General features: G+C 41.0%; 1 protein-coding gene across 1 annotated transcript; it reads left to right on the top strand.

Annotated features, from left to right (window-relative positions):
• The first annotated feature begins 7,993 nt into the window (after nt 1–7,993).
• tmem63a (transmembrane protein 63A) lies at nt 7,994–16,957 on the top strand. The gene is made up of 22 exons (XM_070987943.1): nt 7,994–8,186; nt 8,483–8,562; nt 8,750–8,828; nt 9,194–9,231; nt 9,371–9,513; nt 9,795–9,837; nt 9,948–10,056; nt 10,272–10,342; nt 10,483–10,563; nt 11,022–11,139; nt 11,307–11,440; nt 11,696–11,839; nt 12,389–12,542; nt 12,631–12,737; nt 12,910–12,996; nt 13,288–13,353; nt 13,547–13,709; nt 14,097–14,202; nt 14,403–14,570; nt 14,775–14,890; nt 14,979–15,029; nt 15,568–16,957. The coding sequence occupies exons 1-22, from the start codon at nt 8,016–8,018 to the stop codon at nt 15,700–15,702; spliced, it is 2,364 nt and encodes a 787-aa protein (XP_070844044.1). The 5' UTR covers nt 7,994–8,015; the 3' UTR covers nt 15,703–16,957.
• Nucleotides 16,958–17,997: the final 1,040 nt, after the last annotated feature.

The raw sequence follows: 17,997 nt of genomic DNA, 5'->3' as shown, positions 1-17,997 counted from the left end.
AGGTCCGCCTCTTTCTCTACAGTAAACGTTAGCTACTGTTGCCAGTCCACTAACAGGTTAACTTTAATTGGCATTTAGATTAACACAAACAAATACTCAAACAAGAATCATGAATGGCAGATTATTGAGAATTATGATGTACTTACATGGGTGCAGGACAGAGATAGAGAGATAGAGTCTATGACAGTGAAAAACAGAGGGAGCATGTCAGGGGGATGTGTGTATTCCTGTGGGGGATTGTGTGTGTGTGTGTGTGTGTGTGTGTGTGTGTGTGTGTGTGTGTGTGTGTGTGTGTGTGTGTGTGTATGTGTGTACGTGTGTATGTGTGTGTGTGCGCACATGTGTGTTTGTGAGAAACACAAAGAGAAACAGTTGAAGATCTGATGCAAAGTTCAGACACACGCACCCGTGCGTGCACGCACGCACACACACATATCTCAGGCAGAAGTATGATAATGACATGGAAATGATATGGTAATGATATGGTAATCTGGCAACATTATTCTGCCCACCAGAGAGGAGGGAGACGAACCTGCCACAAACTGCACACACACACACACTTGCGCGCGCGAGTGCACACACACTTGCTCGCGCACACACGCACAGGGATAAGGTGAAATCTTTGGACTGACATGGCTATGGAGAGTTGGACCAGTGCGGGGAAAGGGGGCATTGTTTTAAAAATCTTGATGAGAGGAAGTATCTTTGGCTGATCTCACACACACACACACACACACACACACACACACACACACACACACACACACACACACACACACACACACACACACACACACACACACACACACATTAAAAAAAAAAAAACTTATCTCAAGGTCCACTTACTGGCTTTCTTTGAGCTTTTTCAGCTTAATCATTGCTGATGACAACCAAGCAGAAACTCCATCTGCTGATGAAGATGATCTCCAGAAGTAGACTACTGGATAGTACACACACACACACACACACACACATATATATACCTAAAACAGCTTCAAAATAGAGAAGCTGACCATTAAGCAGTGGACTATTAATAGACCTTTTATTACAGAGGCTGCAACTCTTTACATTGAATACAACACTGCCACCCTCTGGACAAACCTCCACACTGCATTAGTACACACACAACACTGACGGTACCAAAAAATTAGGAATAATTGTAACTTGGATGGTAGTGAAATGAAAGTTACTCGTGACTTCAGATCCTGTGAGTTTATCCATATACATTTCTTGAAGTTGTCTATTAAAATTAGATTACAATAGTTTAACGTAACCATTTCTAAGTATCTAAAAAAAAAGGTTTGTATGAGGGGAAAAAATACAAAAGAAATCAACGAATTAAAAACAAAAACAAACCTTAGCATGAAAATTCAGCTCATAAAACCGAGCCTTCAGGCACATCCTGTGGTCTTCCTCAATAAATGATGTTTGCTCAGTTGTTGTGTACTCCTGCAATGCATTACAGTATTTCCTGTTTACTGTGCCAACTCCATTTGCTGAGGAAGACCACAAGATGTTCTGGGAAATGCTAGTAAGTGGACCCTGAGCGTGGACTTTTTTCAATGTGAAAAAAATAAAGCTGCTTCCAAAGATAAATTCCTGCTAAAAGGTTGTTACACCAACATCACCATTCCTTATTTCCTTCCCTTCCTACCTTTCCCTCTCTGTCTCTCTTCTTCCCTGGTTGTCAGTGTTTCCCTCGCTGCTCCCCTTTAAGTGGCTGTGATTGACAGGTTGGCTATATCCATGCAATATCACCCAGCGCACGTTCCTATTCCCTCCTGGAGCCTTCATCCACCGGTCAAATTAACCTTCCGTGCCAACGGGAGGAGGCCCTGCGTGGGCCAATCAGCAGGTGATTAGGCCGGGGGTGGGAGGGGTGAGGGGGTCACCGCGATGGGGCCATCGCAAGCCTGATTGGTTTCAATCAGCAGCCGGCCGCAAGGACAGCTGGGAACTGAGCTGCAGTGAGCGCTAATCAACGAGTCCCACAGTGAGGCATGAACAGTCACCACACACACACACACACACACACACACACACACACACACACACACACACACACACTGTCACACATACACACAGGTAGATTGATGTTCGTGTACACACACTGACAACGCGGACATCACTGTGTGTACACATTCACACAGGGACAAGAAACACACACAAATACACACAGCAAGACACGGGAAGCAGAAATGAACAGTCAAGACCACAACAGATAAACAGAAAATCCCATAATGGAAAACCAGAGAAAAAACAGAGCGAGAGAGAAGGAGGGAGAGACACATACTCAGAGCAACCACCGGATCTCACAGTAAATTGAATGACTAATTGCATTGGATTCGTTAATTTGACCACTGGCACATCTGATAGGGGCCCGTGACATTGGTTCGCAATGCTCTGTCCTGTCCTACAAACCACAACAACACCTCTTCTGTGATGTCTCAAATGTGGAACAATTCATATTCTCTCCGCTATGTCTGATGTTATGCTAATTCTTGTTCAAATCTCGGTAAAGCACAACATTGACCAATCACTGATTAGATGAGATGGGAGAAGTCACAAGTAGTGTATTATAGCTCCTCTTCAGTGGGCTGAGAGTGGAGCAGACACGCTGATCTGCTCTGGTTTCTACAGTGTTACTGATCAGTGAGAGGAATGTCTGCAGTGCTGGAAGAGGAGGACTGTGGTGTGTTTACACATGTTGAGATAAAAGTGAGGAATTTCAGGATTGCAAAACAAGGAAGAGAAGCCTTACTCTTTTTTATGTGGTTGTTCAGCACCATGAGTCATCATCCGTTTAATTGTCACAGACTGAAAAGACACCAAACAAGAATCACTTCTTCTTGATCACAAGGTAACAAATAACCAGACAGAGTTTTCCAGTCACCTTTTTCCACCTCCATGAGGTAAGCACAGAGCAAGACTGCAATGTCTCAATCACTTTCAATTCAATTCAATTCAATTCAGTTCAATCAATTACACGACTGGTGAGATTTCTTTGATTTTTGAATGATGTGGCAGCTGTGTAGGTTTATTCTCAGGTTCCAGTAGAGCCCACTACATCAGCTATAGCTCCAGCAGTAGGACCGTGAATCTCTGTTTAACATTTTATGGTGATACATTCAATTACTGTTAACATATGTTAGTCTGGACCATGCTGCTAGTGCAAAATGCCAAATGTTCTCCAGTTCCAGGTCCTAAAATCTGAGGATTTGGTGCTTTTCTAAAAATATTATTGTAAAGTGGAAATCCTTGGCTTTTAGACTCTTGCTCAGATAATCAATTTTTATAAGTTGCATTAGGCTTTGGGAAATTAATTTTTAGCATTTCCCAACATTTTATAGACAAAACAATTAACTAGAAAAATCATATGCCCCTTAATCAATAATGAAAATGCTAGTGGCTGCCCTAATAATTGAACCATTACATTTTGTGCTGCAGTTCTAAACATTTTAATGTATTTTTTAATTATTGTGAATCACTTTGGTAGTGAGTCTGTGAAATTAAAATATCTCTTTGACTGTCTCTTATTGAAATTGTGGTCAGTCTGCACCCTGGTGAGCTGTGGGCTGGAGAAAGAGATCATGATGACAGACCAGAGCTCATGGATGGGCTTTGATCAGTCGGTGAATCTAATGACACTGAATTTGACATTGGTGACTCCACACCTAAAACAGGGTTTTGGATCCCTTCAGAAGTCAATGAAGATGAGTCCCACTTGGCACTTTCCACATCTGAGACACTACTTAAGGAATAATTTTAACATCCTGCTGGAGCCTGCTGTCTGTGTTTGCTTCCTTCTTGAAGAGAATATTATAACACTTCATTAAGAACTGACAAAACAGGATGCCGTGGGCCGATTCAAGGATGACGACCATCCCCACTGCTGGATGGTACAAGCCTGTGACGCTGACTAAATTGGGCTAAAGATGATTTAGCAGGTGAAGTAAATCAGCAAAACCACAGGTGATTAACTTTGCATCATTGTAACTCTGAGGCACTCCCCTGCCCTTACAAGCAACACCGAATCAGAAGAGCACTAAAATGCAAATTCATCTTAACATGGTTCCAAAAGCAGGAAATGACATCTCATGGCAAATGAGCAGACTCTCTCAATGCTGGGGTCAAACTCAAAGGCCAAGATTATCTGAAAGGTCGACCATGATGCAGGAGACACACAGCATGAAGCTTAAGCTGAACAGTACTTACCGTGCTTGGCACTGCCAGTGGTTGGGACCGCCACCAAATAATATCACACTTACAAATGTGCTCGAGAGAGAGAGAGAGAGAAGAGGAGGAGGAGGAGGAGGAGGATGCAGATGGGGCCCACAGATGCATGTGGAACAGGGGTATTCCAGCGTGCAAGGAGGATGATCCCAACAACAAGGGTAAGCAGTGCTCCGAGAGCAGTAAATGCTAGCAGTATGCCACGATACTTATCGTTCCATTTCAGGTTGACAGGTTTCTTGAGGAGAAACATGTCACTTCCCATTAAGGAGTGATCGGTGGTAGTATTACACTGATGACACTCTGTGAAATGTGTAAGCAGAGGACAAATGCTTGTTATAATCTTCAAGTTGGGTATACAAGTATATGAGTTCTCGCTGTTTTGTTTTGTGTTGTCATCAGTGTTATTGGTGCTTCCTTCAGTGTGGTACACAGTGCCGTGTTGGAGAAGTGGTCCACATAGGACAGAGGTGGCATTCAAAGCAGCAAACAGGCTGGCCATGAGGTGACTGCTTCCTGAAGCCTGGAGCACAGCACCTGGAAATCACATCTCCCTGAGGAGGGCATGAATGTCTGTCCCGAAATTCATGGCAATCAACGCAAAGGTTGAAAGAGAGACTAAAAACCTAACATGTCAACCTTATGGTGGTGTTAGAGTAAAAGTCAGGGGAATCACCAAAGTACATAAGGCAACTCCTTTGGCAGCTATTAATTTGTGATTCTCCTTTCATTTTCACTTTCTGTTTTCTTGGCCAGGGCCTGAAGACCGTGCTATGAGAGCAAATGGCCAGGAAAAGGCACTTCCTGGAACTTCTAAGTGCTTCCAAAGGCAACTGGACTTAACTGGGAATTGGACCAGTTGACCTGGATGAATGAGAATCTTCACAGATGCACTTCCTGGAGTTACTGCTGACTGCCAGGCTACCACATGATGATGACAAGGAAGACAATGCTTCTGGTCAAGAAATAGTTACAAGTAAGTCTCCCATAATGTCATGTTATACTTAAATTTAATCATGATCATGATTTGACACATTGATTTTTAGACAGGTTTTTGTTTCCCTCAGTTCCCATTCCTATTAGATTTTTCTACTAAGCTAAACTAACTAGCTGCTAGTAGAAGTAAATTATATGTATCATGATTTCTACAATTCTTTTGAGTTTCAAAATTTACCCAAATCATTGTTCCATTGCTGATCATTTCAGCACTTCCATTACTGTGCATTATAATGTTTAAATAGACTTCAAACACAGTTTCATTGATTTTGATTTTCATATGTAAGCCATACTATCTTCACCATGCCTGCATTTTACATTGCATTACTGGTGCAAGTGCTGTCCACTGTCTTTCTGGAAAGAGAATATTTTTAACAAGTAAGTGGAAACTTGTTGGATGGCAGCAGTATTAAATAATACCAGTATCTCATCCAACACAAAATAGAAGAACTAAGAAGAAGAAAAAGCAAGGTATCATTCTTCATGTTTCTCCATGTGAAGAAGCCTATTTAAACATGTTTTTAATTCTGGTAGGCCATTACTACTGCACTTAGGGTAAGTAATGGACACTTCTATTGCTCCTGCCACTTCTTTGTCTGTGCTGTAGACATTTTTCATTGTTTAATCCCTCATTCTATTCCCATCAAGGCGAACTCTTTAAATTAGGCTTAACTGGCACAAGGCTTCCTGGACAAACAGGAGGAGGTTCCTGCTCTCTGCAGAGGCTCGCGGACCTAGAATCCCTGAGCACGAGACGGATGTCTATGTGCCACAGCATCTGCGCATGTGCAGAACAAAAAGAGGAAGAGAGTTGTGCTGGAGTTAGTCATATTTCCAGTATTTACAGTGGAAAGAAGATTCCCGGGTAAAGTATAAAATACAGGTAGGACAGCACACATTCACATACCTCCTCGGAAACGCGATTTGTGCTCTTTTTCCAGATAAGTAAATAGGTCGACATAGCCCGTTGGCAAACTGTCTGCTTAACTACCTGTTTAGCATTAGCAAACTTTTCATGTAACTTGCGTTTCACGGTGGTTCTCACGTAACTGTTTAATTAGCTTGTTTAACACAACACACTACGCTTTTGTTCGGCTTTAAGCTCGGTGGGTCTTTTAAGTATCATAACACCAGCCGCTTGTTACAGAACAGAGTGGGTCCTGTCCAACAGTCAAAATGGTAAGCAGCTGACAGGACAACAGGCTTCGCTTTGTACTTAGGAGAGAAATACCAGGAGAAATAACTAAGAGCAGAAAGCTTACGAAAATTGTCCGCTAAATTGCCATTGTGTTACTTATCAATGTTAATGTCAGAGTTAACAGACCGTCAACGGTCAAATTATGACTATACGTTACAATACGTAACTGCATTCGCGTGACTCAGCTCGATAAGAGACGGTGGGGCGCGAGGGCTCTGTTAATGACTTGTGACGGCTGGGATTTGACATGGACTACACAACTGAAACCACACAGTCGCTGGCAGCTGTTTTATCTTTGTCCATGCCTCAGCATGACCAAAATCCCCTAATTCTTTAATCGTAGAAAAACGTATAACTAAAGGCGTAATTATGTTGCCACACACGTTTTTCGAAATATACCCAAATGAAGCAAGCAGTGGTGTAATGTAACTAAGTACATTAACTCAAATACTATACTTAAGTATAATTATGACACTTGAGTGTTTCCATTGTATGCTACTTCTACTCCACTACAATCCAGATGTCAACAGTGTACTTTTTACTCCTTTACATTAATAATTAATGTTTAGATTCAGATTGTACATGCAAAACAGGAGAGTAGTTCATAAACGCATTGTTGCAGAATAAATTGCCCAACAATACAAGTCGTTAATACAAGCTTAAATTATAGCAATTACAGAAAGCTTCTTGCACAATAATGCATTGTTAAAAAGAATCCGAGGATATGATTTATGACAAAATCACCAGAGAGGTGGCGTTTGCTGCAAAATGGAAAATCTGAAATCTGGAAACTTCTCCCACTACTGGAACCAAGAATATGTAGGCTTTCACTGGAGCCAAGGAGAACACCAGTTGATTTTCATAGTTCCTCCTTGATGGTTTGACAAATACTAATCACATCCTGTGTCAGCTTCTCAAATATGAGAATTTGGTGCTTTCCTTTGTTTTATATAATTGTAAAGTCAGTATTTCTGTCAGTTGAGGACATCAATCTGGTCTCTAGGAAACTGTAATGGGTATTTTATTTTACAGACCTAATTGATTAATGAATAATAAATAATTGATATATTAATTGATAATGACAGTAAATGGTAGTTGTAGTCCTACTGTGCTGTTATATTCTAATGTGTTGCAAGTTGTAATGCCAACAAAATTTTCAGTGAAATCACAGATCAGTAATCTGCATATATGCTGCACATGGTTTGAGAGGCCCCTGATGTAGGAATTGCCTTATATTGCCTTATTTATTAATGCATCACCTACAGCTTTGGTTCCAGCTTCTTACATTTTATCGTTTATCATTTTAAATGCAGTGTTTTGAGGTTTTGTACAGTTGTTTGGATAAAACAAGCAATTTAAAGAATAACCTTGGGCTGTGGGAAAATGTGAATTAAATTTTCAATATTTTCAGACTCTTTGTCAGCTAAACAATTAATCGACAGATGAATTGATAATGAAAATAATTGCTACTTGGATGCTTGGAGCCCTACTGTTTTTCTCATCGCCGTGGGAGCAGCTTTAGGAGGACATTTCTCATTATTGCCCTATGATCAATCTCTGCAGACAAACTGCTGGTTCCACTCCAGCGATGTCTTCCGTGTTGTGGGAGCAGTGGCCCCTGCTGGTCAGAAATGGTACCTCTTCCCCCACCTTCGCGGACAACAGTAGCTGTTTCAGCTCCACAGAGAGCACTGTACTCAAGGGAATCCAATTTGGAGGAGTGCCAGTTGTGCTCCTACTTGATTTCTCTGTCTTTCTGGTACGTGTCTGTCTGTCTGCCTGTGATGAATATTGGAAATCTTGTGACCTCAGTTATCTGTGCCTCTTTCTGTATTGTCCTTATAGGCAAGAGACAGTCCCAGCCAAAATGCTTTGTGTTTTGTTTGTGTCACTTCAGAGATTGCACAAGAATGTTTTTGCCATGATGCAATATGACGTTAACTAATAAACTGCATCGTGGTTTTTACCAGCCATTGCTTTATTCACGTCACAGCATCAATACCTGATGTCACGATGTTAAAGTTATGTTGGTTCTATTTCTCCTGCCACCTACAGGTGTTGCTGATCCTCTTCTCTATTATCAGGAGGAAGTTCTGGGACTATGGGCGTTTGGCATTAGTTGCAGACAAAGAAGGGTCAGTTCAAGATCTCACACACTTCAGAGTTCAGCAACTAATGCCACCTACAGTACCACTACCTATTTCAGATGTGAAATATTCACCAAAATAGTCTTATGAAACTTAATTTTTAAATTCTTTGTATTTATTTTTTTATTTTTTGGGCAGTCAGATTTAGTCCTTGACACTGAACTTTGTGTGTTAGGTTCACTGAGTCAACACACCGTCGTTATGGACGAATGTCATCTATTATGTCCAGCACGGATGACCCTGAGTATGAACTGGTATGTAAAAGAAAATCTTTGTCATCAATTCCAGCACCAAAATCAGTATTCATAAAGCGTAAAAGAATAGTTTTACTAACTGAGATGAGTAATCAGTTTATATGTATCACATCGTGACAAACTGGCTTTATCAACATGCTGTTTTAAGATATCGGTTGAATGCATTTTAGTAATCACCTTAAACCACATTTATTTTGGCTTTAAGATCATTCTTGTTTAACTGACTCAGTGTGCTAAAGCAATAATATGGTTTTAGTCTAATGATATTTTTGGCGGTGCAGACTTGAACCATAAAGAACTCACCAAATACTCCTTGTTATTTCATTGTATGGTAGTATTAACAAAATATTTCTCTTTATGTTTAGGGATGCTGTTCTTGGTTGCCTTACATCATCAGAATGGAGTGAGTGACACTGTAGTTTGTTGTCTGTTTTGCTGGTCATTGTTTCTGAACTCATGGCTCAACCCAAGCTATTTCATCATGCTGTGTAGACAAGCCATGTTGGTTCCATCTAATCAGTGTGTATGTGTGTCTGTCTCAGTGAGGAAAAAATAAAAGCCAGATGTGGCATGGATGCTGTTCACTACCTGTCCTTCCAGCGTCATCTGATCATCCTGCTTGTCATCATAACTGTCACATCCCTCGCAATCATACTGCCTGTCAACCTGACCGGAGATCTGCTGGGTGTGTGTTGCAGTATTCTTTGTATTTTAAGCAAAAAAAAACTACAAGAGACTGCGCTTTGCAGTGATTACAGTCCAGCATTACAAAATTCTACAATGGTGATGACAACCAGTATCCTGCTAAAATGACAGTTAGCTCACATATTTTAATTCTACTTTATATACAGATTAAGGGTGAGGTATCATTAGTGTGTGTATTTCATAGCTGATTTTGACCACTTTTCTTTTCATCTTCTTATTTCTTCTTACAGTTCATATTTTAATGCTGTTTATTTCTTTCAGACAATGAATTTGGAAGGACGACTGTAGGGAATCTTCAGAAGGGGTAAACCACTATATAAGATATAGAAACAAAAGTTTGCCATTCAAAACAGTTTTGTGTGTTTTGGTCTTGACAAAATGCTTCTTGGTGTCTTTCATTCATTTTGCTTCTAGAAACGACCTGTTATGGCTACACACAGTGTTTGCAGTTCTGTACCTGATACTGACAGTTGCTCTGCTGCGACGCCACACTTCTCAAATCAAAGACATGGGCAGAGAGACAGTGAGTCTCTGACTACTACGAGATTTGATGTCATTGAAGTCATGAGCATCCACAATTGCTCTGAATGTCTCCGTCCAATGTATATATTTGAACTATGTCCACACATCTCTGTTTAGTTTACATCAGATTGCGCCCGTCTATGAGGAGCTAAGAACAACTTCATGCTCACTTGTGCTAGTACCTGACTGATCTATGATCTGTCTTTCTGTTTGTAGAGCAGAAACACTTTGTTTGTGTCTTCAGTTCCTAAAACAGCCACAGAGGAAGCCATAAAGACTCATTTCACGTGAGTAGACTGCATTATAAAAATTAACTATTTCCATATTTTCTAAAGTCGAACTTTGGTCTTAATGTAGTGCACTTGCATGTTACCATAAGTGGTGGCCACCTGCTCCATTCCTCAATGTCAGAGCTATTTTTATATAGAGAGGCGTACCCGTCCTGTCAAGTGTGTGCTGTGACCCTGGGCTATGACGTGTCCAAGCTCATGTACCTTGATAAGGAAAGGTAAGAAGTCAGAAGTAACTGTACATAAAAAGTCATGTGATTATTGCCCTCTGTGCCTTTGAATAAATGCCAGCATGTGCAAGTCAGCATGGCCACGAAGTCATGGCCTGTAGATACATTAGATCTATTTTCACGATGGCACTAACTTCTATGTGCACAGAGATAATTATCACCTAAATCGGCAGCTTTTAGTCTCTTATGGCTTATTATTTCAGTTTCGTAGCCCCCAAATTTACTGTATGAGTCTGTCTCACTCTAACTCTTCAATATTAAATGTTTTCAGATGTTGTATACATATATGCAGAGGAAATGGTTGCAAGTGTCGACACGTGAAGCATGTTCCAGGCTTAGAAATGCAGTTTGTGTTTGAAATGTTTAGAGATATTTAGCTTTATTTTTACTAAGGTAACCCGACTTGTATGTGTTGTTTTGTTTGTTAATTTTTGTTGTCACGCCAGGCTGCGAGCTGGAAAAAACCTGCGCTACTATGAGCGTATCCTAGACAGCACAGGGAACCGTGAGCTGATTAATCCCCGTTTGTGTAGTCTTTTCTGTTGCTGCACCAACCTCGAGAAGGTGAGATGGACCAGATGATAAGTGCAGCTTGTGCGTTATAATCTTTTATGTCACAATTTAGGTTAAGAAATGTAAAAGCAAATATACAATCTTGTGACAAAATGAAAGTGGTTATTTCAGTTTTATTAAAGCATTCAACCTGTGTGTGTGTGTGTGTGTGTGTTCAGGTTGATGCCATAGAGTACTACAGTACAAAAGAAAAAGACCTGCTGGAAGAGGTGAGGACGCAAGTAGAACTGGTGCCACAGCGCCCCCTGGGGATTGCCTTTGTCACCTTGCAGACCGAAGCTATGGCCAAGTAGTGAGTACCAATATAAAGGTGTCATACAGCATAAAGTATGTGCTAATGTTTTCTGCCGGGAGCAGCATAGAAGCAGCAGTATCATGCCAGCTGACCTCCTCAGTTAGTTTTTTAAGCTCTAGCCTGATCAGAGCAGTGATGTCTGGATTTTATTGTCACCACATGACTTCTCACTGGAAGCAGGCCTTTGGGCAGCCATTATTGTTGAAAGCTGGTTAATGTGTATCCCTAACAGCCGTCATTTACTTGCTTCAGCATTCTGAAAGACTTCAATGCACTCGACTGTGGTGACACAAACTGCTGTTGTGGAAGGGTGCCCCAGCCTTCATCCAACAGTGAGACTCTGAAAGTGAACAAGTGGAGAGTCAGCTTTGCGCCCCATCCCAAAAATGTGTATTGGTAAGGTCTGAAACACCAACCCTTCACACTGTATGTGCTCCATGCTGATCATATGAGTTGGTATTCACAATACTGGTGCCAATATGTCTGGGCAAGAATTCAATATAATCATTAACTGACTTTTAGTGGAATCATGTGGCAATTGACAATTGACAAAATTGTGATGGTCAAATGAAGGATGAAGGATGAAGGATGAAGGATTCTGGTTATGTTGCAATTAATCAAAATTAGTTTTAGAGGCTTTAGGCTTTTTGTCTGTCTGCATAACAGTGGAACATATTCCATTGCATTGATCAACAGTTAGATTATTTTATATGTGATATTGCAATATGGTAATATTGCAAACACTGATTTCAGCTATATCATGAATTATGAACCCTGCTTAGTGTCGTTGAGACCTACATATAAAAACATATTGATTCAGTTCTTTGAGGATGTAGAAGAGAAGTCTGTGTGTACCCCACACTGTTTTGCTCTCTCTACTTTGCACTGCCTTTTTGTGTAACTGGCCTGTTGCTTCTGTTTTTCCTATTTTCCCCTATCCCGCAGGGACAATCTCTCAGTGCGGGGTTTTCGCTGGTTCATGCGCTACGTGTTGCTCAACTTCTTCCTTTTCTTCTTGCTCACCTTCCTCACGACTCCCACCATCGTGATCAACACCATAGACAAGTTCAACGTGACTAAGCCCATCTACTATCTCAATGTGAGACTTACTCACGCAGACACTCATGCTTGTCACAATTTGTCTTTCAAAGTTTGGAATCTACTGTTTGCTTTGTTTTCCACTCTAGAGCCCTATCATCAGTCAGTTCTTCCCCACTCTCCTGCTGTGGACCTTCTCTGCACTACTGCCCACCATTGTCTACTATTCTACACTAGGAGAAGCACACTGGACCAGGTATTACATACACACACACACACACACACACACACACACACACACACACACACACACACACACACACACACACACACACACACACACACGCACACACGCACACTGGCAGTGGAGTGATTGGTTTCTGTTAGCAGAGGAAAATGTTTTTGATCCACTGCCATCTGTGTCTCAGGTCCAGTGAGCAGCTGAGCATGATGCGTAAGCTTTACTTCTTCCTGCTCTTCATGGTGCTTATCCTCCCCTCACTAGGACTCACCAGGTAATTTGAAATGTCACCAGGTTGAATGAGCAACAGTTTGTCCAACATCAAGTATAACTTTTTATTTAAAGTAGTAATTGTATGTAAGTCATTGTATGTCAGATACAGTAATAAATGGGGACCACGTGTGTTGTGACTTGCAGTTGGCACGTTAGTATGTTGAAATACCACGTAAAGAAGTGAATGTCAGTTGGCTGAACGGGGTTCCTCTGAGGCTAATAGATGCATTTTATGATTCAGGGAGAACCTTGCCTAACTGTGAGCACTCTTTTCTTTGTTTTTCTCCATTAGTCTTGCAGTGTTTTTCCGCTGGCTGTTCGATAAAGAGTTTCTCTCTGATGGGAAACTGAGGTTTGAGTAAGTGTTCCCTCTTTTTTGTTTAGACTGACAGAAAAATGTGTGATAGACACAAAATAAGAAAATGCTCTCGCATGTCACCAGGTGTTTTTACAACAGTGGACAGGATTCATAAAATTTCATCTTTTCATAAACCTCACGTTTACACTCCTTTTCTTTTATCTGTTTGTTTTCCTTTCCTTTCCTGCATCAGGTGTGTGTTCTTACCTGACCAGGGAGCGTTTTTTGTCAACTATGTGATCGCAGCGGCCCTGGTGGGCTCTGGGATGGAGTTGCTGCGGTTGCCGGGGTTGCTGCTTTACACCATTCGTATGGTGCTCGCTCGCTCTGCTGCTGAAAGAAAATATGTCAAACAGGTTTGTAATGGCCCTCTCTATTAAAGGAATGCTACAACTGAAAGTCATTACTACTTTGAACAGAGCACCAAGATGTGTTTCAAGTCATTCCTTTCAATGGTAAGAGCTTTAGTGATTTTTTTAGAAATGTTGTGTTACTGTTCTACTGTGTCAACCTTAATGTTTGTAAATGGCGACGACTTTCATATTGTGCTTCCATCTTGAAAGCATGCAGGGAAATCTTAATGTAAACAACTGTTAATAAGCGTGTGGACAGATGAAAAGTACACCATGCTGTCTTTTCATGTCAACTAAAGTCATTGCAAAGTTAAAGAGCACAGAGCATTTTCAATGTAGTTTTGCTTTATTCTCAACCTCACCTAAACAAGTTTTAACTTCCATTTACAGAACCAGGCCTATGAGTTTGAGTATGGAGCCATGTATGGCTGGACCCTGTGTGTGTTCACTGTCATTATGGCTTACAGCATCATATGTCCTATTATTGTGCCTTTTGGTGAGTAGTTAGGAGGGCCGTACACATGCATGCACAAACACACACACTCAACACATTCATCATATCAATATATCTGTTTCTTCTAATCACTTCACTCTGTCAGCCTTTCCTGGAGACCTCAGTCTCCTGTACACACTTCTATACATACAACATATTTCCAGTCACTTCCATGGTGGGGTTTTTAATGCCTGTGTCTACAGGTCTCCTATACATGATGCTGAAGCAACTGGTGGACAAACACAACCTGTACTTTGCCTACCTGCCTGCTCGCATAGAACGCCAGGTCCACCTGGGAGCTGTCACTCAAGCTCTGGCTGCGCCCATCATCTGTCTCATATGGCTGTACTTCTTTTCTGTCCTCAGAACAGGTAAGAAACAAGCTGGAAATGAAAGTTAATGTCAGAGAAATGACCTGAGATTCACTAACAACAACATCAACTTCACACTGTATGCATACATTTAAGATGTATAAACATCTGTGAACCTTTCCACACTTACAATATAATCACATATTATACATAATGAGTAAAACCTCTGTACCAGCATTTAAACGATACTGTCTGGTGTTTCAGGCTTCTTGACTTCCACGTCTTTATTCACACTGGTGGTGCTGTGTGCCACTGTCTTGATCTGCGTCAGCTACACCTGCTTTGGCCATTTCAAGTACCTCAGTCCACACAACTATGAGGTGAGCATTGTGTGCTCGTGTGTGCGTTATGCTGTATTCTTTGTCACCCTTCACACTGAGCCCTCATGTTATTTGTGCTCTTTTGCAGGTGAAAGAGGAGGACGAGGATGCGGCAAAGGGAGTTGAAGAAAACAGCACGGTACTGTATTTGTTCCATAACAAATTCCACATCAGGAATAAAGGTCAGATGTGTTTAGGACAGGCTGATCCAAAGTTAACTTACTAGATGAAGAACTTTGCTGTAAATTCTTTCACCCCATTTGTCTTGCTGGTTTGTTATTCATTAGCAATGTAAAATACCATAGCTTTTAAAGAGAATCATGGGCCTCTGTCAGCACGACAGATGAAGTGATTTGCAAAATGAAAGAACGAAAAGTGAAGAATACCAGGTCAGTGTTTTCTGAACAATATGCTACCGAGCTGAGTGTTCAGGATGAGCTGTTCTTGTAGTGAACTCTGGTTACCAGTCACCCAAGCCAAGTTAAATTTTGAAGTGTCCTAGTTTGCCTCATAAATTTCCATGATCTTCCCCTAATGTTCAGCATTCTTTGGACATTACATGCAGCATTGCATCACACAAATCAGGGAGGATAAAGGAATACACAAAAATGAATACTAAGGAACACTTGAGCGCTTTTCTTTGTTTTCAGTATCTGTTTTGTGTTGTACAATTACAGGTCTATCTTCCCAGAGTGCTTAATCCCAAATCACCTGCCAGTGCCACACAGGGGTCTAAACCTCAGCAGTCTTACGGCTCTACAGAGGGGAGCCCGGTCTGTAGCCCAGTGGAGGAGAGCATGTCGGATGACTGAATGTATTTCACCACCGAGTCAGAGCTTTGGAGACAGGATCCCCATGACTCTGAATCGTAAATCTGCTTCCTTGAAAATGATTTCAGCGTTGTAGTCTGAGCTTCAATTCACTTTCATCCTACTGCTCAATCAGACAGTCTGTCCAAAAGAGAAAATTTCCAGAAGGTACAGGAGAAAAAAGTGCAATAGATTCCAAAGACCAGCACTGGTCCAACTTCTGTACCTTCTGCTTTTGGAATTGTTTAAGTACCAGTGAGGACAGTGTTGAATTTGATATTTGGATCATTATTTGCACTTGATTAGCATAGCACACACACATCCGTCATAACCCTGTTCAGTCCTCTGTTTCATTCTTATCTGTCATAAAGCACATTTACTTGTTGTATTTTTCTGTAACGAGGCCTCTTTGGTAAGGACCAATTCACCGTGGAATGTTTAGCCAAAACCTGCCATTTCAAACAAGCCATAATAGTTATGAACAAATACAAGGATTTGTTTCTAGCGCATGCCAAAGCTAATTTTGAAAGTATTACCAGAACAGCATTATCTGATATCCCTGTGCTGGTGTCGCTCCTGCAGCATCCACCATGACCTGCTCCTGACGTGGACTTTGTCGCTTTTTCCTCAGTTGCATAATGATGAACATTATGAATTCGGAACAACATCAACGTGGTGATATCAGATGAATCTACCAGAACAAGACAATCACCGCCAAAGAGACGGACAAGCAAAGCTCGCTGCTTTTGTCCAGTTTAGATTTCTTCATAGTGCCGTTTTTGATGCCAGAGGACAAAACGTGCCAAGGGAATAACTTATTGCCTAATGTTAACTAATGTAGTTTTTGCACCAAGAGAGGCTTGTCTTGTGTTTACTAATGAGTTTAATCTTTCTACTTTTGTAACAAGAGAAGAAGAAACTGAGAAGACAACAATCTTTTATATCAATTTTGCAAGGGTTTTGCTACCAGAATTTTATTTTTATTTTAATTTCAGGTCAAGGTTTATTTGTATTTAATGTACTTTAATACTTAAACATGCTTTTTTTAATGTGTGTTTTAACAAGGAGCTAAAGGCAGCCTTGCATCTGCTCACTGGTTGGTAAGCAGAGTGTTGAAGTAAAACATGAAATGTCTGCAGATTGCACATGTTCTGAATGTCCTTTGTATGTAGCTTTGTATTTGGTGACATGAATTTAAATATTAAACAATCTTATTTGCGGTTCAAAATAAAAAAACAACAGCAACAACTTGCCAGTTAAGAGCGTGTGTCGTCATTGGGGGGCACTGTTGAGCTGCAGTGGGGCCGTTTTACCTCTTAAATATTCATACAGCAGTGACAAAGGACAAATGCATAGTGTTGCATTGAGGATTTCTAACATACCAACTATGGCATGAGCCACTTTATTGAGCGACAGTCCCAGTAGCTCCACCTCCTCACCTGATCTTACACTATTGTCTCCCTCTCTGTTCCCTTTCCTTTTGCTTTCTCTCTTTCCTGCCCTTTTGCCCTTTCTCACCACGGTACCTGCTTCAGCTGAGAAAGGCCTCTGTTGTCATGTGAAGGCTTTTAGTGCACTGTTATGATAAGCACAGTTGTTAAATATGGCTAATGAAGTGCTAAGCCAGCAACATATGTAGGTTATTAGCTACTAGCTAGCTAGCTATTAGTAAAAAGGGGGGGGGGTTGGACTACTGGACAAGGACCAGTGTGCCTTATTGCGATTGCTGTTGAAGTCAACAACAAAAACCAGGAACAGTAGCTACCGAAGAGGCTCTTGATAGCTTAACTACAAATGAATATCCTATCTGACACACCTTTCTCTTCAAAGTTTCATTATTTGCTGTATAGATTTGCATATTTACACTTACAGACCTGACACACTGACTACATCAATCATCATACTTTCGCTGCTAATAATAACTGCATATTTTACTCAGTGGTTGTGCTCACATTTTAATTATTATTTGCAAAGAAACTCTGAAAACTTTTCACTTTTTTCACAGCGATACAAATTTTGTAAGATCTGAGTGCACAAAGGTTATTGACTGAGCTTTACCCCCGATGTCGGACAAAGATTGAGCATTACAACATAATCTCCCACTTGTTTACTGTTTCTCAAGTATTATTTCATTGTGTGTCCGTATGTGTGTGTGTGCGAGAGAGAGATTAAGCAATAAAGACAGTGTTCTCAGCGCTGAATGATCTCCAGTATGCTGAAAGTGATAATGAATCCCACAATGCGGCCTGGTTTTTAATGAAAAGCTAATAATCACACAGACGTACGCTGCATGACTCG

Source organism: Chaetodon trifascialis, chromosome 19 (genome assembly GCF_039877785.1).
Source record: "Chaetodon trifascialis isolate fChaTrf1 chromosome 19, fChaTrf1.hap1, whole genome shotgun sequence".
NCBI lineage: Eukaryota > Metazoa > Chordata > Actinopteri > Chaetodontiformes > Chaetodontidae > Chaetodon > Chaetodon trifascialis.
This window is presented reverse-complemented; position numbering and strand designations above follow the sequence as displayed.